We start from the raw sequence: 27,636 nt of genomic DNA, 5'->3' as shown, positions 1-27,636 counted from the left end.
AGATAGAGAGGATGATAGGCCCCTGTACCAATGCTGTGACAATGAATTATCTAACTTATGAGATAGAGGATGCTAGGCCGCTGGACCAATGTTGTGACAATGAATTATCTAACTTATGAGATAGAAAGGATGATAGGCCTCTGTACCAATGCTGTGACAATGAATTATCTAACTTATGAGATAGAGAGGATGATAGGCCGCTGTACCATTGCTGTGACAATGAATTATCTAACTTATGAGATAGAAAGGATGATAGGCCCCTGTACCAATGCTGTGACAATGAATTATCTAACTTATGAGATAGAAAGGATGATAGGCCCCTGTACCAATGCTGTGACAATGAATTATCTAACTTATGAGATAGAGAGGATGATAGGCCGCTGGACCAATGTTGTGACAATGAATTATCTAACTTATGAGATAGAAAGGATGATAGGCCCCTGTACCAATGCTGTGACAATGAATTATCTAACTTATGAGATAGAGAGGATGATAGGCCCCTGTACCAATGCTGTGACAATGAATTATCTAACTTATGAGATAGAGAGGATGATAGGCCGTTGTACCAATGTTGTGACAATGAATTATCTAACTTATGAGATAGAAAGGATGATAGGCCCCTGTACCAATGCTGTGACAATGAATTATCTAACTTATGAGATAGAGAGGATGATAGGCCCCTGTACCAATGCTGTGACAATGAATTATCTAACTTATGAGATAGAGAGGATGATAGGCCGTTGTACCAATGTTATGACAATGAATTATCTAACTTATGAGATAGAAAGGATGATAGGCCCTTGTACCAATGCTGTGACAATGAATTATCTAACTTATGAGATAGAAAGGATGATAGGCCTCTGTACCAATGCTGTGACAATGAATTATCTAACTTATGAGATAGAAAGGATGATAGGCCCCTGTACCAATGCTGTGACAATGAATTATCTAACTTATGAGATAGAGAGGATGATAGGCCGTTGTACCAATGTTGTGACAATGAATTATCTAACTTATGAGATAGAAAGGATGATAGGCCCCTGTACCAATGCTGTGACAATGAATTATCTAACTTATGAGATAGAGAGGATGATAGGCCCCTGTACCAATGCTGTGACAATGAATTATCTTCTCTGAGGTTAAAACTGATCAGCGAAAGTTAGCGTTTAGTTTTATATTCAAGTACGTTCATTTCATTAAATTGGGTTTCAACTCCATACAAGGCTACTCAACAGAAAAAATCAAACTATATTTAGGCATAGAAATCGACCTACCTGTGCATTTGAGTCCCTGATGGACTAGTCCGGCCAGGAGTGACCCGCAATGATCACAGAAGGTAGGGCTTGAGTATGTATGCAGCTTAAACTTGTGAGGATCTTCAAACTGCAGTAAATGTAAATAGTAAATATATATGGTAGTAAGTGTCACAGTCATTGCACTTTCATTAAAAATGAACTTACACAAAATTTTAGTAGATTTTATCAGAAAGTATCTTTTTTATTCATTTGCGATTATTTTTGATTGATTGAGGTGATCCGACTGCCAGGATGTTTCAAGATTAAAATCGACAAAATTTGAGTGCGGTTAAATCGCTCGGATCAAGTGAAAGTGCAGTTATGACATCTTTATGGCTGCAATGAAAGCAACTAGTGATGTAATTTCGGCACGTATTTTTGTTTTGAGCGTTTAAAACGCGATCAACTTTTGCCGACTTTAATCGTGAATCATCCTGGCAATTTGATCACCTCAAACATCAAAAGCAATTGCATTGTAATGCAATGGTGGTTTGAAGTATTCTGACAACTTCACACCTGCCTTACTCATGCTTGATTTTATGTGTCAGCAGCGTTATGCTACGGAGGAAGATAGGAGAATTGAGGAAAATTTATCTTTTACTTTGAGTCTCCGATAGATATACTGTTGTGTTTACATTCAGATTATATTTCCCTGTTTGAGGCTAAAATATAATTTCCTGTGCGCGTGTGCGAGATACGTATGTACAGTGAGTTCTTGACGGTGTCTTTTTAATCCATAGCATTTAGCGATACAATGGCTTAGATTGATGAATATACTAAAGGTAATAAATTTAGTACTCATGTATACATTTACTAATTAATAGAATTATAACTTTTTGCTATCACCAATCATCGTTTTATAATTTTTTATCGTTTCACCTAGCTATATTTGCTTCAAATTTTATTTGGTAGTTTTAGCTAGTAAATTAGATTCATGATTAGACTTTAGATGCTCACTTCTCACTTGGTGTGCCTATTTTATTTAGTAGCTAGTTTCGGGTGTGCGTGTAGCAACTGAAAACTTAGCTGATACAAAGGCCTTGATGAAATAAGCTATCTCGACGACCTAATTACCATAGACGGGTAGAATTGGTAGTCGGTACTCAAATGTTTACACAGCATTTAGAGTAAGTTAATATGACAAGTTTATAATTTCCCTTATTTGAGGCCTAGGAGACATTTATAATAATGTATCTGTAGCGAGATTAAAAATTTTATCCTAGCATTCGTGAGCAAATACAAAATAAAACATATGCCAATAGAGCCACGTAGGACTAGACTTTTATCACATAGGCCGATGTAAATATGAGAGATAGAGACAGGTTGTATCACGCGTTACACCATTTTTGGGCAAGCCTGGGCATGTTTTTTTGGCCTGAGCATTTTTACTGCGATCAATTTGTTTAGATTTAAATCTTCAAATATCTTGACAATGAGATTGCCTAACACAACAAACAACATATTAACTGATAGACAAAAAATACTTTTTTTTTAAATTAACTCAAATTTGATGCAGCCATATCCTTAAAGATGAATCGTGCTTATTACATATGACATAGTCATATGTTTATCCCTATGCTTGTTACGTACATGTGTACGTAACCAAAAACTGAGCTGTTTTCATACTTGTAGCTAAAAATGAGATTTTGCTTCAACCACTTTAAATATGTTTTATAAGAACAAAACAAAAATTTAACTAATATTACCCTTTGGTGACCTTGACCTCTTGACCTGGATTAGTCCACATTTTAGTGCACAAGTGGATACAATTATACGTAAATTGGATGGAATGGCAAAGCATTCCAATTATAATGTTGGTTTTTTGACAAATATTAGGATATTACAAACAAGGTTTTCTAAAATCCTTCGAGAACAGACAATGATGTAGCGATAATGCGCTGCAAGGAGCAGTCAATCTCTTTGTCCAGCAGATAGACAACTAGCTGCGTAGGAACAAGACTTGGTTGACCTAAGTGCTTAAAGTTGTCTGCCCTGTATCGCTTGCTACTTGCAAAACTACTTCTAGAAGATGATTAGCAAAACGTATCATCTAGCACATCCATCATTTATAATCTCTTCACTCATATAATTATCTGTCATACACTGCGTATGAAGAAAGCATATGATATAAAGAAAACAGCCAGCATATTAGTCATGCTTTAAGAATTGCAAACAATATCAGTATTAATAAGCCTATCAATATCTTGCATGGCCTGCTCCTTATGATACATTAAGGGTTGACATGCAACAAAATTCACATTACAGTTATTTGGTATCAAAATATTCACCACGTCTTACTCTGTTGTGTTGTAGGTGCCAAATATGTGGAAATGCAATTACAAGCTCTTAAAAGCTCAAAACGAAAAGCCGCCGTAGATTGGAATCTCTTTATTTCTCTGACGTAGTCATTACAGTTTGGTTATTGTCTTGTCACGTGATGTTCTCACGTGAATTGAAAGGCCAATAAAAAGCTCAATATAAACTTATCGCAGCACTAGTTTATGACAAAAGCTTCGGGTTTTACCGAAGACCCCGTATTAAATATAGATGCTCGCTACTTTACAGTTTTGTTTCGGCATTATCTAATCATCAAGTCGTAATCTGATCATGTGACCCAATACTTCGCAAATAATCTTTGCAGCACTTCGATTATCACAGGTGACCAACAGGCTTGTCATGATTATCAGACAATGATATGTACTCCTTCGAGGTATGGTTAAAAAGTTAAATGAATTTTTACCCTAAGTTATAAGATATCACTGCTAAAAGTGACAGCATTACAATGATGATAAAACAGATGCGTAAGAACAATAGACATGGTTTTATTGAATGCGTGAAGTATATTTGTGAAAATATTTCGACGAATAAGGTTGCATGAAAGTGTAAACAGAAACCATCTCTCACAAATGCGTCACATTTGAGTCGTTTTGGAAAGAGAATCCAAACTACGGCGGTCTCGCGTGGCTGCGATTAACTGTTCATTTTTGAGTTTTTAAGAGCTTGTAATCACATTTCCACATATTTGGCACCTACAACACAACAGAGTAAGACATGGTGAATCTTATGATACCAAATAACTGTAATGTGAATTTTGTTGCAAGTCAACCTTTAACAAGGAACATATCATTGCATGTACAGCTTACGTTATACTGGTCACCGTGTATATAGGTAACCATGTATCAGGGTTGGAAAAAATCAATGATTTTTTGCAAAAAATCAAAAAATCGGATTTTTTGTGATTTAAATCGATTTTTATGATTTGAATCGATTTTTATGAATTTTTGTACCAATATGTACCATTACATGCAATGTATATAGGTCACCATGTATATAGGTCACCATATATATAGGTCACCATATATATAGGTCTACTGCAGACTCTTATACATCGACACATCTGCTTCTTACGATATTGTTATTACAAGGAAGAGTTGTGTGTAAAATGTCATTGAACACTAAGGGACGCTAGAAAAAATATTTGTTTCCCGTGGGGATTGATGCCACGCCTGACATTAGCGTATATGCCTGAATCGACAGCGCTTGATACGTACGCCTTCAACTTTATAGCGATTGGCTAGCTGATTGTCAGACAGTATATTTAAGAAAACTATCCGTAAATGTATAACCAAATAGAACAAAATTATCAGTCATTCTGAAAAAATGAGCCATTCATATTACAAGTGCCCTAATAAAAATGATCCATATAAATGTCAATGACAAAAGATTTCGCTCATGTCTCCACCTCCACCGATCTTTGTAACAGAATCCTTCTAAGGCTGATATGGCTAGCATTTTTCAAAGTATTTTTTGCCTCAGACTTTTTTCTCTGAGACAATACAACCTGTAAATGCCTCTGTCAATTTTAAACGAGTTTCTCTCGAATGAACTGGTGAGCTCAAAGACACATCTCAGCTGGACTGGCTATAGTGAATGCAGCCTAAATAAGTGTTTATATACTTGTGCCCTGTATAGAACTCTTTAGACATCGCTTTAGGTTTAGGAATTTATGTTAATGCCAGTTTATGTTATGCGTTTGAAAAAGGCTTTTCATTTTGGGAAAATACAGGTCAACTTCAGCTGTTCAAAAAGAAATTGGTTCAAATTCTAAAAAAACCTTTTCAATATAAACAACATATTACACCACTCTTATGTTACACCACAAGCTAGATTTACATTATGTTACACCACCAGCTAGATTTACATCATGTTACACCACAAGCTAGATTTACATTATGTGACACCACAAGCTAGCTTTACATTATGTGACACCACAAGCTATATTTACATTATGTTACACAACAAGCTAGATTTACATTATGTGACACCACAAGCTAGATTTACATTATGTGACACCACAAGCTAGATTTACATTATGTCACACCACAAGCTAGATTTACATTATGTGACACCACAAGCTAGATTTACATTATGTTACACCACAAGCTAGATTTACATTATGTGACACCACAAGCTAGATTTACATTATGTGACACCACAAGCTAGATTTACATTATGTTACGCCACAAGCTAGATTTACATTATGTTACACCACAAGCTAGATTTACATTATGTGACACCACAAGCTAGATTTACATTATGTTACACCACAAGCTAGATTTACATTATGTGACACCACAAGCTAGATTTACATTATGTTACGCCACAAGCTAGATTTACATTATGTGACACCACAAGCTAGATTTACATTATGTTACACAACAAGCTAGATTTACATTATGTGACACCACAAGCTAGATTTACATTATGTGACACCACAAGCTAGATTTACATAATGTTACACGACAAGCTAGATTTACATTATGTTACACCACCAGCTAGATTTACATTATGTGACACCACAAGCTAGATTTACATTATGTTACACAACAAGCTAGATTTACATTATGTGACACCACAAGCTAGATTTACATTATGTGACACCACAAGCTAGATTTACATTATGCTACATACAAGCTAGATTTTAAGAAAGTACCTACAATGCATGCAGATAATTCAAAACTTATGAGATCAATTCAGAGCAAGAAACTGGTGTGCATACAATATTATTTAGAGCAAATAATCTATACAACTGTATATTAATACATGTACAACTTTATATAAGTAAATGTACAACTGTATATAAAAACATATATAGCTGTATATAAATACATGTACAACTGTATATGAATATATATAACTGTATATAAATACATATATAACGGTATATAAATACATATACATGTACAACTGTATATAAATACATATGTGTACAATTGCATATAAATACATATACGATTGTATGTAAACGCAAGTACAACTGTATATGAATACACCTATAACTGTATATAAATATATATTAGCAAAAGTATATGTGATGATTTTGATTAGTCAGTGATTTAAGAATAAAAGGTATATACAACAGCGTAGTATTGTCTACATACATCCGTGTCCGTCCCTTGGTCAGCTCCTGGACAGGCAAATGTAACCAAATCATGGCATCGCTTGTGTACAGCATACAGACATACTGTGAAAGAAAGAAATAGTTGTCATATAGCCTACCATATATACATATACCATGTTTGTGAATGTAAGCATCATAGGCTGAAACATAATTGTCTCAATCTTTTGTAAAATAGGTTAGCAAAGCTACATACCATATCATACCATATCATACCATCAGAAGTTTAAACATAGTATGATACCGATATGTTTAATTTTGGTAGGCATCAAGCTGCCGTTTGGGCTGCCTTTTGCGCGGACTTCTGCGCATGCTCCCCCTCACCATGCTAGGACATGGTTAAACATATAAAGGCAAAGGGCACCGAGATTCAGCATGCCACAAGTAGCTACTAAAATTTGTTGACTAATTTTGCATTTTTGATCAGCAATATTCAGAAGAAACACACAGCATTAGTTGAGCAGTTTGTTCATACTAGCGGTGCCGGTGTAGATAGTAGTGGGTTAGGCATTTACTACATTCTTGTGGTTGTTCAGGCTGGATTGCAACATTATAATATTATACGCTAAGGTTACTGACCAATACCGAGTAGATGATCACACTTAAGATGGCTTCCCGTTTAGACAACCAGCTTATCGCAATGAAATGGAAATCTACGTCGGAGTGACGCCAGTAGCTGCCAGAAGTCAGCACAAGAACTGAGTGAGGTCCAACTTTTATTGGATAGAAGGTCAACACTTTAAACGGCACAAGAATTTGTTGCGCCCGGTATTGCTGTTAGAGTCTCTGGGGTATTGCAGCTGAGTCAGGAACTAGATTTGAAAGATATTTTGGAAGAACATTAAAGCCTGGTTTTCATATGACAGCGCAAGGCGCGCAACAAGGCGTACGACGTCGTGCGTAGGCCGGCTGTGATATGGAAACGTCAACGCACGACGATCGCGCAATGTGCGTACGCTGATCGCAAGGATCCAACAGAATGGATCCTTGCGACGAGTGCGCGCGATGATGTATCCCACAATACACCCCGCGACCTTTTTAACCTATCCCACAATTCAAACCGAGGGTTGTTTTCTGAAGAAATCGGTCTCCCGTACGAAAGAGTAAGCCTGGTTTTCATGACAGCGCAATATCGCAACGGAGGACTGTTTTTCCGAAGAAATGTGTCACTCTTACGAAAAAGTAAGGAAGTTACTCACCCTGCCCAATGCAAGCATGACGCATACGCGCGATATGGAAACACTGCATCGCAGCCCAAGAAATGCATTGCATACGATCACTGGGCCGCGCACGATCATTGCGTTTTCATAGGGAAACCAGGCTTAAACAAGATGATACTTTTACATGGCAATCGAGTCGAAAATCTGAATACCACAAATTTCAAGTTGGAGAAGCAGCTGAAGCGTACAAGATTACAACTGAATGACTTTGTTTAGGCTCAATTTTGTTTGACAAGGCATATCTGGAGCTTGCGTTTGATTGGATAACCCATTTCTCACAAATCCATTATTTGCTTTATTTAATCATAAATGATGGATTCAACTGTGATTCATAAAGCGGCAAATGGTATTGGTTGAGCATAAAACGAAATAGTTATAACGAAATAATTTTTTGAGTATAACTATGATCTGTGCGTTGCTCTGTGTCAGCTGCGGTTGCTTAAGCTTGAATATCTCCGCTTTGAAAGGTTCGATTCGGTTGTCGCATAGCCAGCCTGTAGTCCAACCAACTAGGATAGTAGGTTTTGATAGAGCAAAAATGGATCTGTAAAGCCACTCATTGCGCTAAGGAATGCTTTGTATAATTGCTGTCTACTTGTTCCGGGATTACGTATATTCATATAAACTACCGTTGTTTTTGATAATCTAATATCTATAATAAAGGTAGCATCTGATGGTACATCGCTGAGGTTGAGAGAATAAAAAGGTTCTAACAGATTCTGAGTTTGAAGGTAGCATAATTAGAAGTACACTTTCATGCCTTCAAGTTATTTCACTACAAATCTGGTGTTTGGGTTTAGATTGCCCATGAGTGGTGCAGGTAAAAACAGCAGCTGATATTAATGGCACAAATAAAACTGTTTGCTGCAGAACATGATTGTATGACTAGTTCTTTGTATAATAGCAATGGTTATGAATATTAATTGATTTTGATGTCAAGCTAGCCACGAAAAGCCATGTTTTAGCTATTTCTAAAGGTAACAGTGATATGACGTCAAAATCATTACCAGTGACGAAGTTTGAAGTACACATGACAAACATCGCAATGAAGTTTTGAATGCAACAAGCTTGCTGCCCAAATGACTCTCAGAAGCGTGTTATAAAGTGGCAACGTAATCTATCTATATGTAACTATGTTATGTTACTAAAAAATACTTGTCACATTACTGTAAATATACGACTGAGAAAAAATGAAAACGTCAAAATTTATTTTCAAGATAGAATTAATTAGAAACGTCAGAAGCAACGTCTTATTAACTGGCATAGTCTGTGGTTGAAAATAAAGCATGGGCTTTCTAGAAATCTGATAGATTGTGATGCAACCCAACCCAAACGCAATAATTGCCACCCTTTATTGAATCCTTTGGTAAAGCATACCAAGGTTGGAATATACTAGCACATTTTTTTCTCGACAATATTACATAACTGTTTTTGTTTTTCCTGGCTTTTAAATTGAGACAATCAGCTTGAGTGTCGGTCATGTTCCCAATGTCACATAGGCTAATGCTGTGAGGCAATATACCATGCTTTTTAAATACACACCAATCAACTAGTGTATTTGTTGCATAACAAATACACTAGTTGAATTACCTAAAACATATTGGACTTCCCAAATTTTTTTGCAACACTTACACATGTTAATAGACAAGGGATTATCAAGTTCATTTTTTGTGGAAACGTGTACGACTTTGACCTATGTTTTGAGCTTTGAAAAGTCAATTTAAATGGTTAGCAGGTTCCTAAAAACATTGTTATGCGACAAAACAGCTTTTAATAAGTAGCACATAGTGCAATAGTATAACTGTTATCCGATGTAGCACATAGTGCAGTAGTATAACTGTTATCCGATGTAGTACATAGTGCAATAGTATAACTGTTATGCGATGTAGCACATAGTGCAATAGTATAACTGTTATCCGATGTAGCACATGGTGCAATAGTATAACTGTTATCCGATGTAGTACATAGTGCAGTAGTATAACTGTTATCCGATGTAGCACATAGTGCAATAGTATAACTGTTATCCGATGTAACACATAGTGCAATAGTATAACTGTTATCCGATGTAGTGCATAGTGCAATAGTATAACTGTTATGCGATGTAACACATAGTGCAATAGTATAACTGTTATCCGATGTAGTACATAGTGCAATAGTATAACTGTTATGCGATGTAGTACATAGTGCAATAGTATAACTGTTATCCGATGTAGCACATAGTGCAATAGTAAAACTGTTATCCGATGTAACACATAGTGCAATAGTATAACTGTTATCCGATGTAGTGCATAGTGCAATAGTATAACTGTTATCCGATGTAGTACATAGTGCAATAGTATAACTGTTATCCGATGTAACACATAGTGCAATAGTATAACTGTTATCCGATGTAGCACATAGTGCAATAGTATAACTGTTATCCGATGTAGTACATAGTGCAGTAGTATAACTGTTATCCGATGTAGCACATAGTGCAATAGTATAACTGTTATGCGATGTAGCACATAGTGTAATAGTATAACTGTTATGCGATGTAACACATAGTGCAATAGTATAACTGTTATCCGATGTAGCACATAGTGCAGTAGTATAACTGTTATGCGATGTAACACATAGTGCAATAGTATAACTGTTATCCGATGTAGTGCATAGTGCAATAGTATAACTGTTATCCGATGTAGTACATAGTGCAATAGTATAACTGTTATCCGATGTAACACATAGTGCAATAGTATAACTGTTATCCGATGTAGCACATAGTGCAATAGTATAACTGTTATCCGATGTAGTACATAGTGCAATAGTATAACTGTTATGCGATGTAACACATAGTGCAATAGTACAACTGTTATCCAATGTAGCACATAGTGCAATAGTATAACTGTTATGCGATGTAGTACATAGTGCAATAGTATAACTGTTAGCCGATGTAGCACATAGTGCAATAGTATAACTGTTATCCGATGTAGTACATAGTGCAGTAGTATAACTGTTATCCGATGTAGTACATAGTGCAATAGTATAACTATTATCCGATGTAACACATAGTACAATAGTATAACTGTTAGCCGATGTAGCACATAGTGCAATAGTATAACTGTTATCCGATGTAGTACATAGTGCAGTAGTATAACTGTTATCCGATGTAGTACATAGTGCAATAGTATAACTATTATCCGATGTAACACATAGTACAATAGTATAACTGTTATCCGGTGTAACACATAGTGCAGTAGTATAACTGTTATCCGATGTAGTACATAGTGCAGTAGTATAACTGTTATCCGATGTAACACATAGTGCAATAGTATAACTGTTATCCGATGTAACACATAGTGCAATAGTACAACTGTTATCCGATGTAGTACATAGTGCAGTAGTATAACTATTATCCGATGTAACACATAGCGCAATAGTATAACTGTTAGCCGATGTAGCACGGTAGCATGACTTATCTAATCAGAAAACAATGCTTTATCAAAGAGTGTTTTGAGGTGTTGCTGGCTTGGAAAAATGACTGGGACTGCTGTTTGTTTGTCTGGTATAAAGCCTGGCATGGCAAGCATAGAAATATATTTTATGGACAAGTTATTTTTAGTGAAAATGTATGTTTTGTAGAACAAGTGAGCTTTCAACATTAAAATCAATTGAGCGAATTGTGCAAAGCTAGTAAGTAAAAATATGCAACCTATGCAAATGCAATAAAAAAATCACATTTCTATTCTATTTTCCTGTGTGTCCCAGCCTGTAAAACCAAAGTGAATGTTACCATAGCTGATACAGTCCAGCCTCGGGATACAATCAACTTGGCATATAATCAACTTAGCATACAATCAAATCAGCATACAATCAACTCAGCATACAATCAACTCGCAATACAATCAACTCAACACACAATCGACTTAATATACATGTACATCAAAGTCATGCAATTATTTGACTACATCTGGCGCAATTGCTAAATTTTACAGTTTCTTGAAATGATGTGGTGTTATAAGTCAAAGTGAAGAGGTTGATAAAAGTGATAAAAACTAAAAATAATATAAAATAATATAAAACACAAGTTAAGGTAGTTTAATTTTATCCACTCTAATTTATATATAGTTATATCGAGTATTTGTAGGACACCTTCTAGCCCCAAAAGAAACATAAAAAATATGAAAATAATAGAAAATATATGAACTATGTTAGTTTAGACTTTGTCCAGTCCAAGTTATGTTAATCATAACTGTAATATAAGCTGCCCAATCGATAGGACTATATAAACGGCCTGTAGGCCTAATGTTAATAAAAACACTACTAGCATAGTGACATGTTGGGGCCAATGCATTGCAAGAGCTACTGTAAATGTCTTCATATCAGGCAAGACACTAAAAACAGGGCGTTTTATTGCTCTAAATACCTTTTCAGTCTTCCAATGCATTTTGAATGCCAAGTGATGTTACTGACATCCATTTTCAAGATAATTGCTAGGTGAGTTAGCATTTAAGTGAATCTAGCAGCTGTGTTCAGCTCCACAGTTTAATTAAATGGCAACCGACTTACATCCATTATTAAAAGGTCATAAATATTCGATGCAAGCTCATACGCTTGGCTTGATGTTAAGACTGCTGCGAGCAATGCCTAGCAGCTGCAGCAATGAAGAGGCCTTGTTTAGCGTTCGTGACCTCATAAAATACAATTATATGCAGGCCCATGACTAGGCCATATATCATTATATATGCGTTTATGCGGGTGACTAATATTTTGTCTGTGTGATATAACGGTCGAACCACCAGTCACAATCGCTCGGATACAAAAATATTTATGGGCAGTTTAATTCTCAAAAATTAAATAATGAAGTACGAAAATACTAGAAGTGAATTGATGTACTTGTAGTCATTGATAGAATGTAATCAAACTTTAACATCTTCCATCTACGGTCTTATCTACACGAGACATGCGTAACAACTCTCAAACCTTAAGACATTCAATCTATGTACTTGTCTACATGGGACACATGTTACAACTCTCAAACCTTAAGATGTTCAATCCATGTACTTGTCTACATGGGACATGTGTTACAACTCTCAAACCTTAAGACATTCAATCTATGTACTGATCTACCTGGGACATGTGTTACAACTTTCAAACCTTAAGACATTCAATCTATGTACTTGTTTACATGGGACACGTGTTACAACTCTCAAACCTTAAGATGTTCAATCTATGGTCTTATCTACATGGGACACGTGTTACAACTCTCAAACCTTAAGACGTTCAATCTATGTACTTGTCTACATGGGACACGTGTTACAACTCTCAAACCTTAAGACATTCAATCTATGTACTTGTCTACATGGGACATGTGTTACAACTCTCAAACCTTAAGACATTCAATCTATGTACTGATCTACCTGGGACATGTGTTACAACTTTCAAACCTTAAGACATTCAATCTATGTACTTGTTTACATGGGACACGTGTTACAACTCTCAAACCTTAAGATGTTCAATCTATGGTCTTATCTACACGGGACATGCGTAACAACTCTCAAACCTTAAGACGTTCAATCTATGTACTTGTCTACATGGGACATGTGTTACAACTCCCAAACCTTAAGACATTCAATCTATGTACTTGTCTACATGGGACACGTGTTACAACTCTTAAACCTTAAGACGTTCAATCCATGTACTTGTCTACATGGGACATGTGTTACAACTCCCAAACCTTAAGATCATCAATATATGGTCTTGTCTACACAGGAAATGCATCTCAACTCTCAAAGGCTATTACCAGGACCAATAGATAATGCAATGAGTACCTTGCAAACATATGCTAGTTATTATGTTTTGTTTAGCTGCAAGACATATACAACAAATTCACTTCACTGTTTAGAAACAAGAAATTGTTTTTCGAGGGAATGAATTATGTAATACAAGTAAAGGGGCACAAAATGAACAACAAATGACTGAAAGGAGGTACTAGCAGGAGAAAAGGAGGAAGAGAAATGTGTATGCACCAAGGTATCTATTTGAGCTGTTGAGATCTATTCAATACCAATGCATCCAAGCCATCAAGTAAACTCTTCTAGTATTGATTAGAGCAAGGAATATTGCACACTAGTTTTAGACTAGTTTTAGAAGCTGTGGCATGGCACAAGCTAAACAGGGGGCTTAGAATGGTGGACTGTATAAAATAATGGCATTTTTACGATAGATATGGATAGATATGCCGTTGAGACCCTTAGTCCTAGGTTTATAACAACTCTAACCAACAAACGTGGCTGATATAATGAAGCTCTATAGGCTAAAGTATTGATGCTAGCACTATTAGGTTAGGAATGCATTACAGATGGCGAGCAGAACAAAACAGACGAGCAGAACAAAACAGACGTGTTTGTATTTATTTAGTACACATTTATTACCCTTTTTGGAACCCAGAGAGCTTCATGTGATAAAATATCAAAAGCTATCGTGGAATGAGGCAAAAGCATTTGTTTAGTTACAAGTACATCCAAGAAATTAAAGTTATCCTAAACATGCTGCTTTCAGCATTATGTGATCAGCACAGTGATTACTCTATCGATGATCAACAAAGTAATACAATAAACATTATTAGCATACACTGAATAAGACGCACGCACTGCGTTATAAGACAAGCTTATCCTAGCTACCAGCTCCGTAATGATGCATCAACAAGCATACACCTATTTACTAAAAGTGACTAACGCAAGGTAATTTCATGTAGCTCAACGAAGGCAAAATCTACCGTAATTCTTCTACAAATGTAAGGGATATGCGATTGAATGTTAAAACTTGTTCCGTGCTTCATTGATCAACCCACCGTGCACAGGGAATCCAAAAAAGGCCCTTGATCGTCAAGACACATAGGTTTATTCAATTAGAGCTAGGTGCACTTTTTAGCATTTAAAAATGCCCAAAATAAAAGTAATGCGGGTAATGACAAACACTCTAACTATTTTGCATTAAATACAAGAGACGAGTGACTGCTCTAAATGATCTTGTGGGAATATTTCAGTAGGCCAACATTCTACGGCCGATCAAATAATGTTAGAGTATGTGTGTGAAACTTTGTGTCTAGTATGATTGGCGCATGCGTTCAGTGCAGTCTACATGACTAGCATTCCATGTATTCCATGCTAGAGTCAGGATAGAGTCATGATAGTAATAGCTGTATTAACTTGATAATGATGCCTATGCAGAGTTACAGATCATATACAGACCATATACAGATCATATACAGATCATATGCAGATCATATGCAGATCATATACAGATCATATACAGATCATACATAGATCATATACAGATCATATACAGATCATATACAGATCATATACAGATCATATATATCGTATGTGGTTGTCTCAAACCAATTGAAATTGTTACAGATAAAGTTAAAACTAATCGGTATGTATTTGTTGGGCTCCAACAAGAATATGCTTATTGAAGGAGATGAAATTGGATAGTCTACAGTGGAACCTCAGTTCTCGAACGCTCCGGTTTTCGACCAACTCGGTTTTCGACCAAAAAATTTCAGCTTTGTTTGGCTCGGATCTCGAACATAAATTCGGTTTTCGACCAAACCGAAATATGCGCTTTAAAATTAAACCTTCGGAACAGCGCCGGCAACAGTGAGGAAACATTCATTAACAAAAGGAGAAGCAAGTTACGCTTCATAAATTCTTTACAAAAACGGAGGAACCATCTGGGATGACGTCTCCTCTACTGAAGAGATTTTCTAGGGAGACAAATCATCCAGTCGAATTACCCTAAATTGTTTTAGAGGAGGATTCTCCTTCAAATACGTGAAGTAAATATACCATTGCTGTTTATATTTTCCTTTTCCTACGATTTTTGATGTAACTGATCTGTTGCATTTTTTGCTGTTTTATTATCAATTTTCACAATTTTTGGTATGGTATCTTAACCTTTAATAATTCCAATGTTGTAAGAGCAAAAAATACGAAATGTTTACTTTTTGTTTTTCCATCATCATAGATAGAAATTTTTTTAATAAAATCAAACACGATTTATATTTACCCGCTTTTATTGATAGTATGCAGTATACAGTACAGTTAATGGTGTAAAATGTTAAAAAATACTTCATCGAAGTTGTTTTCCCGACTTGGAACGGATTAAAATTTACATACATTAATTCTAATGAGAAAAATTGTTTCTGGTCTCGAAAAACTGGGTTTCCAAACAACTTTCTGGAACGGATTATGTTTGAGAACCGAGGTTCCACTGGATATTATTATTTATTAAGGTATTGCAATTATCATCACATGCACCACATTTCATTAGAGAACTTATTGATACAAATGGCAAACTTTTTTATACTTTTTAAAACCTTTCTTCGGCGTATGAACAGTTCTGCGGGTATTGTCAATGAAAGACCTGAATTTGAAGAAACAGTTATAATACCAATACAAGAATCAAGCCTTCCCAAAATGCTATTTTATTGGAGTTGCTGCTGAGTCTAACTAACCACAAACTGTAAATACATGTGATTGGTTGGGATAAAAAATGTGCTGTCAATTTTTTGTAATGATGTTCATGCATGCTGTCTCTTAATCATGATGGCCAATAGAAAATAAAATATAATTTTCTTCTGTCAAACAAGCGCAGAATATAAACATACGGTAAAACACAGACTCATAGATAAGAAAGTAAACACAATCCGAGTGATTTATTGCTTGAGCTGTGGTCATACCATAGATCATACCATAGATCATACCATAGATCATACCATAGGTCATACCATAGATCATACCATAGATCATACCATAGGTCATACCATAGGTCATACCATAGGTCATACCATAGATCATACTATAGATCATACCATAGGTCATACCATAGATCATACCATATATCATACCATAGGTCATACCATAGATCATACCATAGATCATGCCATAGATCATACCATAGATCATACCATAGGTCATACCATAGATCATACCATAGGTCATACCATAGGTCATACCATAGATCATACCATAGATCATACCATAGGTCATACCATAGATCATACCATAGATCATACCATAGGTCATACCATAGATCATACCATAGATCATACCATAGATCATACCATAGGTCATACCATAGGTCATACCATAGATCATACTATAGATCATACCATTGGTCATACCATAGATCATACCATAGGTCATACCATAGGTCATACCATAGATCATACCATAGGTCATACCATAGGTCATACCATAGGTCATACCATAGATCATACCATAGGTCATACCATAGATCATACCATAGGTCATACCATAGATCATACTATAGGTCATACCATAGATCATACCATAGGTCATACCATAGATCATACCATAGGTCATACCATAGATCATACCATAGGTCATACCATAGATCATACTATAGGTCATACCATAGGTCATATCATAGATCATACCATAGATCATACCATAGATCTATCATACCGTAGATCTAACCAACGAAAAATAATCGCAACGCTTAAAGATATGAATTGCAAATATCCAGCATAGCACCTTTACTCATGAAATTATGCTATTACAAACTTCCTCCTACCATGCTCTGTCATAAATATTTTTTACTAAGATGTGAGTACTTACCTAAACATTGGTAACCTTGTTTTCCAAATACGCCCCTGTTAAATGATGAAAAATATCACATTAAGTACAAACACAATAATAAAAAATTCTAGCTCTACGTAGTTCTATTAGGCTAGACTATTCTCAGTGACTAATCAATTTGATGCAGGTATGTCATTATACAAACAAGTTAAAATTCTGTATGATGCAATCTATTTTCCTAATCTCCAACAGTGGCTTTGGACTGACAGACAAACTCTTATTACGTTAAAGACTAGTTTGTTTTGTATATTCACATGCAGAATAATCATTTTACGTAGTGAAAAGCGCTCATTTTAGCGCTCACTTCATATAGGTATAAATGGTGAGAGATTGTGGCAAATGCAGACCAGTAAAAATTCAGCTAGAAATTGTTCAGACTATACTCTACTTTAGAGTGTAGTCATTAGCAAATTCGGTATTATCGCTATAATGCTGCAAATTCACCATATTTACCATATGTGGTCATCAGAATGCTAATGCATACCCATCATTGATTTCATACCTACCCAATCTATTGTTAGTTAATTACAGTCTCCACAGTGATAGCACCCACCTATAATTAATGGCACATTCCCACAATCTATTGTTTTAAAGAACGAAATTCTCAACAACAGGAAAAATCGATAATGTACCAAAGATTGACAAGGGAACTTTCATGCTCCATAATAAAATACGGAAATAAAGTGTAAGTTTTCAAAAAACCAACAGTAATAGAAACGTATCCCAGAAATGAAAGAAATTGCTCAATAGTAATTTTATCTAACTTTCTTTAATGTTACAAAAATAGCTTTTTGGCAAAGCACGCTTTTAAAAATACAATCAGGATTTGTTGATTGTATGTCTGCGCGCACCTGACGAGTTACTAGCGAACATGGCCAAATGTGATAACAGCTGCAATAATCAAACCTAATCTCAGATTATGCTATAGTATTTTTATGAAAGAATATCTATAAGTATGAACACACTCACCATATAAAATCTTTGCAGTGACTGCAGAATGTAGGTGACTTGAAATAACGTGCTACAAATTTGTGGTTCTTCACCTCAAAGACATTTTTTTGACGAAGAGCTCCGCGACGATGAAATTGTCCATCACCAATATCTTCCATGTCTGCAGGCAACTTGACTGAGTAAACGTAATATATATGTAGATAATTATCACTTTACGCTCCGCAAGCTGCTGCTGAGTTTGTAAGCGAGTTTATAGCTATAGCTTATACCGTATGTTTATAGTTTTTAATAGCGCAATAATGTCAACATAAATGTCACAGTCTGTCCATATATTTCTGTACATATAACATGTTGATAAATTCATGTTTATGTACATGTAGCATGTTGATAAATTCATGTTTATGTACAATTAGTATGTTGATAACTTCATGTTTATGTACATTTAGCATGTTGATAAATTCATGTTTATGTACTAGAACTTAGGTATGTATTAGTACTAGAGCTGAAGCCACTAGATAATGAACATCCTATTCACCTGTCAATGGCTGTACTATTGTCAATGGCTTGACTAGACAAACTAACAGAACATATTGAAAAAGACCAAATGGCAGTTACTGCTTTTAAACACACACGACAGCGTCATTGTGAAAGCAGTCTAAGAAATCAATACGTTATACAGAGCACTGTGCGGCAGAGAGAAATGCCAAGTGTTGCTAGTGTCTAATTTAAACACCAGATATAATTTAACAAGTCTATGCTATTGGTCAATGAAAAATGGAGACAATTGACGACTGGACTACAATTTGTCGTTACATAACTGGACTTAACAGCAAAAATTATTTTTCCATGTCTTGTGCTGGCGCTTCATCAGAACAAGACTAAGCAATTTTGAATGATGAGTCCCTTAGTCGTAATGCCAGCGAAAACCCTTCTGATGAATTGGATGTAGTAAAGAAACACACATATGCAATTGTTAGCACATACAAGCAGATCAAAGAGTAGTAGCTTCAATACATAGCTTGCAAAGTTCATGACTTGCAAAGGTTTACACAAAGCAATACACAAAATAAAAAGTTCTCGGAGTTGATGTCTTTAAGCCTAGGAAATATGCTATTAAGAACACAGATTAATAATGGCTAACAGAAAAGTACAGAAAAGATTAAAATGAATTAATTTATGGTTACACGTTCAATAAGGCAAAAGATAAAGTATTCAGAGCCAATTACATCAATTTTTTGCCGTGCCACATTTAACGCTAATTTTAGCAACAGTTGGTAAAAGAGCATTAATTGTCTCATTAACTGATTGAGCCCAAACAACTTACACTGTTTCACCTTTTAACCAATGAACAATTTCAGAAGAAAAAAAGTGAAACAACAGAATAACTTTTTAGCATATTTACCAGCCAAATAGTACTGCGTAAACGTACCAAAACTAACCTCACTAATTAAAAGTCAGACTATTAATCAGCCTTTTGCCAAAATTGTGATTATCGAATTGTGCACCTATAAACAGTGGCATTTACCACACGTTAGAGTATTTTTATTCTAGCTTCAACGCAATTTATCACTTAATATACGTTAATACTGTGTGTTTTGTGTAAGAGAAAATTTTGGCGCAATTAAATCATGGTTTGTGAATCGAAATCATTTGGTCAGCGCAATTCGTTAACCCATAAAGCCGTCAGTCGTATAATTTTATCACAATTGTAATAAACATTTTACAAATATTCCCTAATTAACATACGTGAATATAATTTATAGCAAGCGCTACTGATAAAAAAAAACTTATTCCAATCTCTGCAAAAGGCTCACTTATTTAATGAACCTGAGTTGTAAAACTTAGCTCGACACTCAAACGTTTGGTATTTGCGGAAGCTTTTTTGGAAGTCGACCGTAAGTGTAACAAGGATCTGTACTAAGGTTGAACATATCTAAGGTCACGAAAAGCGAATATTTTTATAACAGAGGTACGCAGTAAGAGTAAAAACTCTAGAAGTAACTGTACTTCTCACTTGAGATGTCGATGAGCAAGTGCTGTTTCTTAGCCACAAACGTAATTGTATCACGGACAAAGAGTAGAACGGGCTATATGTATATACTACTTTGTACCGTATATTGGCTTCGTTAAAAGGTCGATTATTTGTGTAGAAATTAAAAACGGAGTTGTTTTCTTTATTACAATTGAGCAATTTTTACATAGTTCATAAATTTCTTCTTGTCAACGGAGTCTAGTTTTCCGTAGCTTATGAAATAGCGGTAGCCTGAGCGAAACTGGTACTGGCACTGAATTATACTACCACTGGATTGACATTGGCCTATATGAACCAGTGAACTTCCGTGCCACAAGTTGAGCGCCCATCTTTAAAACTGCTCATTGGCTTCCGGTTTTAGTTAGTAAATGAGCGGGTCATAGTTATCCCAAGAAAAAAACTCATTTATCATCTGAAAATCAGTGTTTTGACATTAATTGATACTGCTACGACAACCCTGAAACACGAGGGTTAATGATATATCATTTCACAATTGAGTTTAGCGTTTTTTTCCTGCACTAGTACAGCAGTAGCTGTTTAGAAAAAAGCTTGCTAGTAGCTGGTTAGAAGCTTGCTAGTAGCCGGTTAGAAGCTTGCTAGCAGCTGGTTAGTGGTAGCTTGCTAGTAGTAGCTGGTTAGTTTCTTTTTAGTAGCTGGTTAGTAGCTCGTTAGCAGCTGGTTAGGCAATTTAGCTTAGCTAGTGCGCTTATCTGTATGCTTGTAACTTTTATAGGTTGTTCTTGCTACCCAGGTGTTATCTGCATCAGTGACTGATTCTCTAATTACCCTGAAAACTTGAGTTATATTTGCCACAGTTTTAAGACTGTGATGCCACAGTTGGGTTCATTCAGGTTAGTGCTTGTGAGTCTATTTTCCCATGTGTAACTGCAATTTGATACTGCAAAGATTTGTTATTGGAAATTTTGATGTCGTGCATGGCAGTGTGATCACAGTTGGAATAATGTAGATTAACTTATAGAAGTTGTAGATATTAAAATTCAGCCAATGTTAGTAAATGTGGTTTCTTGTTGTGTTTCTGCAGAAAGTTAATAGACTATTTGATATACTCAATAGTCAGTCAGTTGCAGGCCGTGACTATAAACGGCTTATACGGTTGTTTAGTATAGAGTGTCTAACTCCGTTTTTACTAGACACAAAGACTTATCTAATGAGTTTGAAAACAATTGATGATACACTGTTATACAACACTAGGCGGTAGGCTTACTACATTTTTTGTTGAAATCGTTGCTTGTTTTGCTGTTCGCTTCCTATCTCTTCGCTATGGTTGAAATAGACTGAAATACTAATTCAAATTTTTGATCGAATCAGAATTGGGCACGTAATATTATGGTAATGATTTATTGTTTGGTGACCTGATATAGTCTTTTTTTTTAATATTTCAGTTTGTTTCTATGGTTAAATATTCTTCGTTTATTGTTCCCCTTTCTAGTTTATGATATTTGTCTGTGTATTGTTTTGCTTTTTATTTTTCTAGACTAGCAGCTGCATCATGTAGTGTGGTACGATATTAGTGCATAATTGTTATAAGCCTGCATTAACTTATATTAATATACAGCAGGGGTGCCCAAATGTCTTTAATTGAGGGCAATATTTAATATTTGAGAATTTCGGTAGGCCACAAAGTGTATGATGATATGAACTGAAGTTGTATATGAGTTTAAGAACATTATTGTATTTCTATAACTATATATATTATATCATTTTACAATTACATCCATGTGTCAATAACAAATTATGTTTAGTTGTCTTTAGTGAATATGAAATACGGATTATGTGCGCCATTTGTATAGAGAAATACTCTACATTATAAAGCTTTACAAACCAGTCTAAAATGGGTTGCATTCCAAATATGTGCAAAAAGTAATTTTTGGGAGACCTTGTAAGGTGGACCACGGTAAATTTGATAGTGGGCGACCACAGGCCGCTATTTGAGCATCCGTATTGTACAGTACAAAAAAGAACAATGTTTATGTATTGACATATTTTGGTGGTTTGTTTGTAGGCATGCTTGCATTACTGGATTGGTGTGTGCTGTTGATGTAGTGCTCACTTTAGTTGAGAAGCTACTGAAGTCTGATCATTTAGATTACCTGCTGATGTACAAGTTCTCACAAGACCATCTAGAATTGTTCTTTAATGCTGTGCGGAAGTGAGGTATGTAGTACAGTGCTTGTTAATTCATCTCATTCAAGTATAGCTGAAAACGCACATATTACTCTTTACAGTATGTGGTTTCACCTGCTGGATATAGCTTTTCAGACCACACGCTGCTTTCAAGCAAAATACATCAAGTGGGCCAAATCAAGGATGATACAAAAAATGATATCACCAAGCTTCAAGATAATGGCGCCAAAACCTACATATAATTAATTCATATATTGCTATCTATTTTCTTGGTATGTCTGATTGTAATGGGGACATTTTGGCTGATACCTTAACTGCCTAACAATTTTCTTATAAAAATCATTATTATTCAGTCCATATTTTACCACCATTTCCATTTTATTTCCAATTGCAAAAAAAAAACAACTGTTATTATTTCAGGAGTCTGGAACAACAACAACCCATAAGTAGAGCAGTTCTGGCATATCTTTAGACGCTTGGTTACAAGATGTAGTGTTACACCAGGAGCTACTGGTAATGTCAGATCTATGGATGACACCGCATTGTTACAAGCTTCTACTACCTATGTGCCACCAACTGTTGGTAGTGAAGATTATGTTGAAGATGTTATTGACAGACAAACTATGCTTCCCAAAGGAATGCTAAGCATTACATCACATCCTTGTCTTGGTAACATTGCTGTATATTAAAGATGTGGTTGCGTCAAATTTGAGTTGATCTTAAAAGAAAGCATTTTTTTTCTCTATTAGTTGATATGTTGTTTGTTGTGTTAGGCGATCTCATTGCCAAAATATTTGAAGATTAAAATCGAAAAAATCTGATCGCGGTAAAAACCCTCAGGCAAAAAAAACATGCCCAGACTTGCCCAAAATGGTGTCACGCTTGATTTATCTGTCAATATATCTCGTATTCACATCGGCGATTTGCGATAAAAGTGTAGTCTTACGCGGCTCTATTGGTATATATTTTATTTTGTATTTGTTCATGTTGGTTAGAATAAAATTTTAAATCCCGCTACAGATACATTATTATAAATGTTTCAAAGGCCTCAAATAACGAATATTGAAAATTAGTCTTACTCACTTTCTCCAGTTGCTGTGTAAACATTTGAGTACCGACTACTAATTCTACCGGTCTACGGTAATTCTGTCAAGCGAACTATGTAGAAAAAGGTCTTTGTATCAGCACGGTTCCGCCGTTACCCACACTAACGATATATGTACAGCCTCCCAAAAGCCCCGCCCACATTATGCCCGTCGCCTATCCTGGGGCGGGGCTGTATATCATTGCCCACACCGAAAACTAGTTTCTTACTACCGTAAGTAAAATAAGCAAGCTGCGTCTTTGAAAAGAATATACATAGGGATAAAGTTTTAAGAATAAGAAATCTGCTGCAAACTGGATTTGAACTCACATTCTCTAGTTCTGCGGACATCCATATACCGTATCCAATTCACTACAATATTCTGCAAATCATGTTTTGCATTATCTTCAACAATATTATTTTATTACATAACTTTTACAAGCAAAATAATTTTCATCTCGGCATAAAGCTTATATTAAAAATATTCATCAAGTCGTGGCCACTCACATAGTTTTAGCTGATACAATAAGACAAATTCATCTACTGCAGCAAACTCAAACAAAACATGGTTTATGCAGCACACATTCAAGTCTCTCTTTCCCCTTTATGGCAGTTTCCACACTGACAAAGCTGCTTCAGCTGGTGGGACGACATAAACTTCTTGTAATCAGTAAAACAAATGCAATAAATATATGCCATTCATAGATATGTCATTCTAAAGCGTATCTACTAAAAGCTTTCCAATTGGGAGTTTGATAGATTGCGAGTGTAATTTTAAAAACGAATAAATGTTTAACAAAGGCACAAGTACGCCAAGCCAACGATTCGAAGCTTTGGTTCTGGAAGTTAAAGATTTGCATTGATCAATCGATTTTCTTTACTTTCCACAAGTGAAAAGTGGACATCTAAAGTCAAATCATAAATCTAATTTACTAGATACAACTGCCACAGAAAAATTGAAGCAAATGTAGCTAGGTGAACCAATAAAAGAATATAAAACGATGATTAGTGATAGCAAAAAGTTATAATTTTATTAATTTGTACATGTATTAATGAGTACTAAAATATTACCTTTAATATATTCATCAATCTAAGCCATTGTATTGCTAGATGCTATGGATTAAAGAGAAGCCGTCAAGAACTCACTGTACATACGTATCTCGCACGCGCAGGAAATTACAATTTAGCCTCAAACAGAGAAATATAATCTGAATGTAAACTCAACATGAAACTCTATAGGAGACTCAAAGTAAAAGATACATTTACCTCCATTCTCCGATCTTCCTCCGTAGAACTTCAACCACCTGATGCCCAGAAAACTCGGAGTCACCTTCGTAGTAACTTCACAGCAATTTTTACAGTTATGTTGTTTGCCAATAAAACGTGTCAATCGAGTAATTCATCAAAGTAACGATGTTAATTAATTTAGTAAATATCGATGTCCATGAGATTTAATAATGGGGTAAAATCCCTAAATTTGAGATCACAGACAACGCGTTTTACGAGTAATAACATTTATTACGACCTATATAAAAATTTCGCGCTGATTATTGGCTAATGAAGCGACCTTATATTTATCGCTCGTGGTTTCTTTTCAGATGTATTACTAGTGACGTCACGAAAGAAGCACCCGCTGGACCGTGAGCTTTTTAAAAGAGGGCCACATTCAAACGCATATATCTCTGGACAGGGTTGGTCTGCAAAGACAAAAATGGCATCAAATTGTAGCTGATGTTTTAGCCTTTTATGGGTCTTAACTTCATTAAATCGAATTTTTTGATGCAACCACATCTTTAATCTGGTTGGCTTGTCAGAAAACTGCATAAAAATTGCGTTGTGAGCAATGTAGACTCTCCCTAATTCAGTCTAAGGAAGTTAGCAAATATGATGATATTCATGTTCTGTTAAGAGTTAAGAACAACGGTGGCTTGATTTCTCCTTCTGATGGTGTTGTAACAACTGTTCTATGCACCGAAGAGTATCTGAAGGCTGCTACATCAGCAAATCAATGTTTGAAATATCCCAAGATTCTGAAGTGTGTGAAAGAAGAGATTGCACGAACAGATTCTATATTTGAATTAAAGCAACCTTGTACTGACACTTCTGTAAGAATTGATAATCATCACTTCTCACTACTAGTTTTAGTGGTTGAAACATACTTTGATTTAAGACAGCACCACTTTGCCAACTTAAGAAACCTAGATTTACATAAAGTGAACATCAGACATCATGCTACAAAAAACATATTATATAGAGGACGGTGAACTGTTATGTCGACGTGACATACATGTAGATTGTCTATAGCCGGTTTACATTAGTATTTATTTGTAAGACTTCTTTATGCATACCCATACAAATTGTACAGTTTGCAAGCGTGTAGTAGTTCAATTTATTATATAATTTATATATACTATAATGCTATTAGACGTTATATTAAGATCATCAGAGCATATGGCTCATTAATTTTTTATGCATGGATCATTTATTTTCTGAATCACAAACAAATTTGATGGTCAAGTATACTGTAATTAAGATTTATAGTTTGCTTTATATATGCATACAATTTGTACAGTTCGAAGGCATTTAGTTGTTTAATTTATTATATACATTTTATATATAATGCTATTAGACATTGTATTAGCATCCGAGCATCTGGCTCATCTTCTATGCATAGATTATTTATTTTTTAAATCACAAATAAATTTTGTGGTCAAGCATACTGTGGTTAAGATTAATAACTTGGTTTTGGTCTATTTCAACGAATAACACATAAATATAACACAAATCAAGATAAATTGAGTGTTGGGACCTACTGGCGCAATAGCTAAAGCTAATCTAGGCTCGAGGCCAATCCAACCACTTTTCGAACAAAGCAATGTAGGTTGCAAGATTTTAGTCAAATGTATACAACAGTTTTGGCCAGTTTTCTGCTCTTGGCGATGTAAACAACTATTGCGATCTCTCATTAGATATCTCAATAGGTTTTAAAGCTAAAGTTCACTGGGCTGGTAAGGCGAGCAGTGCCAATGATACCCTTAAATCCAGCGGAAACATCTGTTGATAAAAAATGCAAATTATATTTAGCCCATATAGAGTTGTCTGCCTATTGTTGAAACCAGACCAATAGCCATCTACAACAAAAACTTATAGCCTATGAATCTGCAGATCTTTAGCTAGACTTTGATACATAGGTTGAATGAATATGTAGATCTTTATCTTGACTTTGATAAGATTAAAATTTGGTTGATTAAGATTTGGGATGGATAAAAGCACTCACAAGCTCATTGAGATTAAATGCTGTACAATGTTGCTAAGTTACTATAAAGGGGGCCTGACCATGTAGCATGGACCAAGATGGCGTTCAAATTGTTATGCTGGTAAGTGATAAATGACCTTGGTCGTTCCAGGGGTAGTATAATTCAGTGTGTACAGCCAACTTGTCGGTGAAAACGTAGTAGAAAGTAGAAACCCTTTACCGACGTAATACTGTATATAGTCTGGGAGCACAGTAACTCAATTATGAGTTGTTATTCCCTTACTCAACTTTTGAGTTTGAGTTTTGAATTCCTCAACATTTATATAATGTCTGGTTGCACTATGTAATGTCATTTCTCATATACTTTCATGCTTAAATTACATCCTCATCAACGGGCGAAGGAGCAATATACAAGTCTATCAATGTTACCATTGTTACAAGGAATTTCACAGACTGTGATTGGATAATTGCAATAGGACGTCATAACCTGCCAGTTTGCTTAGTAATGGCGGCCCAAGCTGCCATTACTAAGCAAACTCAGCAAAGTTAGT

General features: G+C 35.4%; 1 protein-coding gene and 1 long non-coding RNA gene across 3 annotated transcripts in view; one reads left to right on the top strand and one right to left on the bottom strand.

Annotated features, from left to right (window-relative positions):
* LOC137389789 (calcium-dependent protein kinase C-like) overlaps nucleotides 1–20,353 on the bottom strand; it is an 84,126-nt gene extending 63,773 nt beyond the window's left edge. The window contains exons 1-5 of the mRNA XM_068075888.1: nucleotides 20,315–20,353; nucleotides 18,587–18,743; nucleotides 17,597–17,631; nucleotides 6,737–6,819; nucleotides 1,275–1,383 (exon numbers count right to left, since the gene is read on the bottom strand). Coding sequence (XP_067931989.1) covers nucleotides 1,275–1,383; nucleotides 6,737–6,819; nucleotides 17,597–17,631; nucleotides 18,587–18,726 — 367 coding nt within the window. The 5' untranslated portion in view covers nucleotides 18,727–18,743; nucleotides 20,315–20,353. The remainder of the gene's footprint in view (nucleotides 1–1,274; nucleotides 1,384–6,736; nucleotides 6,820–17,596; nucleotides 17,632–18,586; nucleotides 18,744–20,314) is intronic.
* A 2,274-nt stretch (nucleotides 20,354–22,627) lies between these two features.
* Nucleotides 22,628–26,540, top strand: LOC137390192 (uncharacterized). 2 transcript variants are annotated; one of them, XR_010978098.1, is made up of 3 exons: nucleotides 22,628–22,775; nucleotides 23,166–23,414; nucleotides 25,428–26,540. It is a non-coding gene; the product is annotated as an uncharacterized lncRNA (long non-coding RNA). The 2 variants fall into 2 exon arrangements; XR_010978097.1 differs by lacking the exon at nucleotides 25,428–26,540 and having other exon boundaries at nucleotides 23,166–23,759.
* Nucleotides 26,541–27,636: the final 1,096 nt, after the last annotated feature.

This window comes from Watersipora subatra, chromosome 3, assembly GCF_963576615.1.
Source record: "Watersipora subatra chromosome 3, tzWatSuba1.1, whole genome shotgun sequence".
NCBI lineage: Eukaryota > Metazoa > Bryozoa > Gymnolaemata > Cheilostomatida > Watersiporidae > Watersipora > Watersipora subatra.
This window is presented reverse-complemented; position numbering and strand designations above follow the sequence as displayed.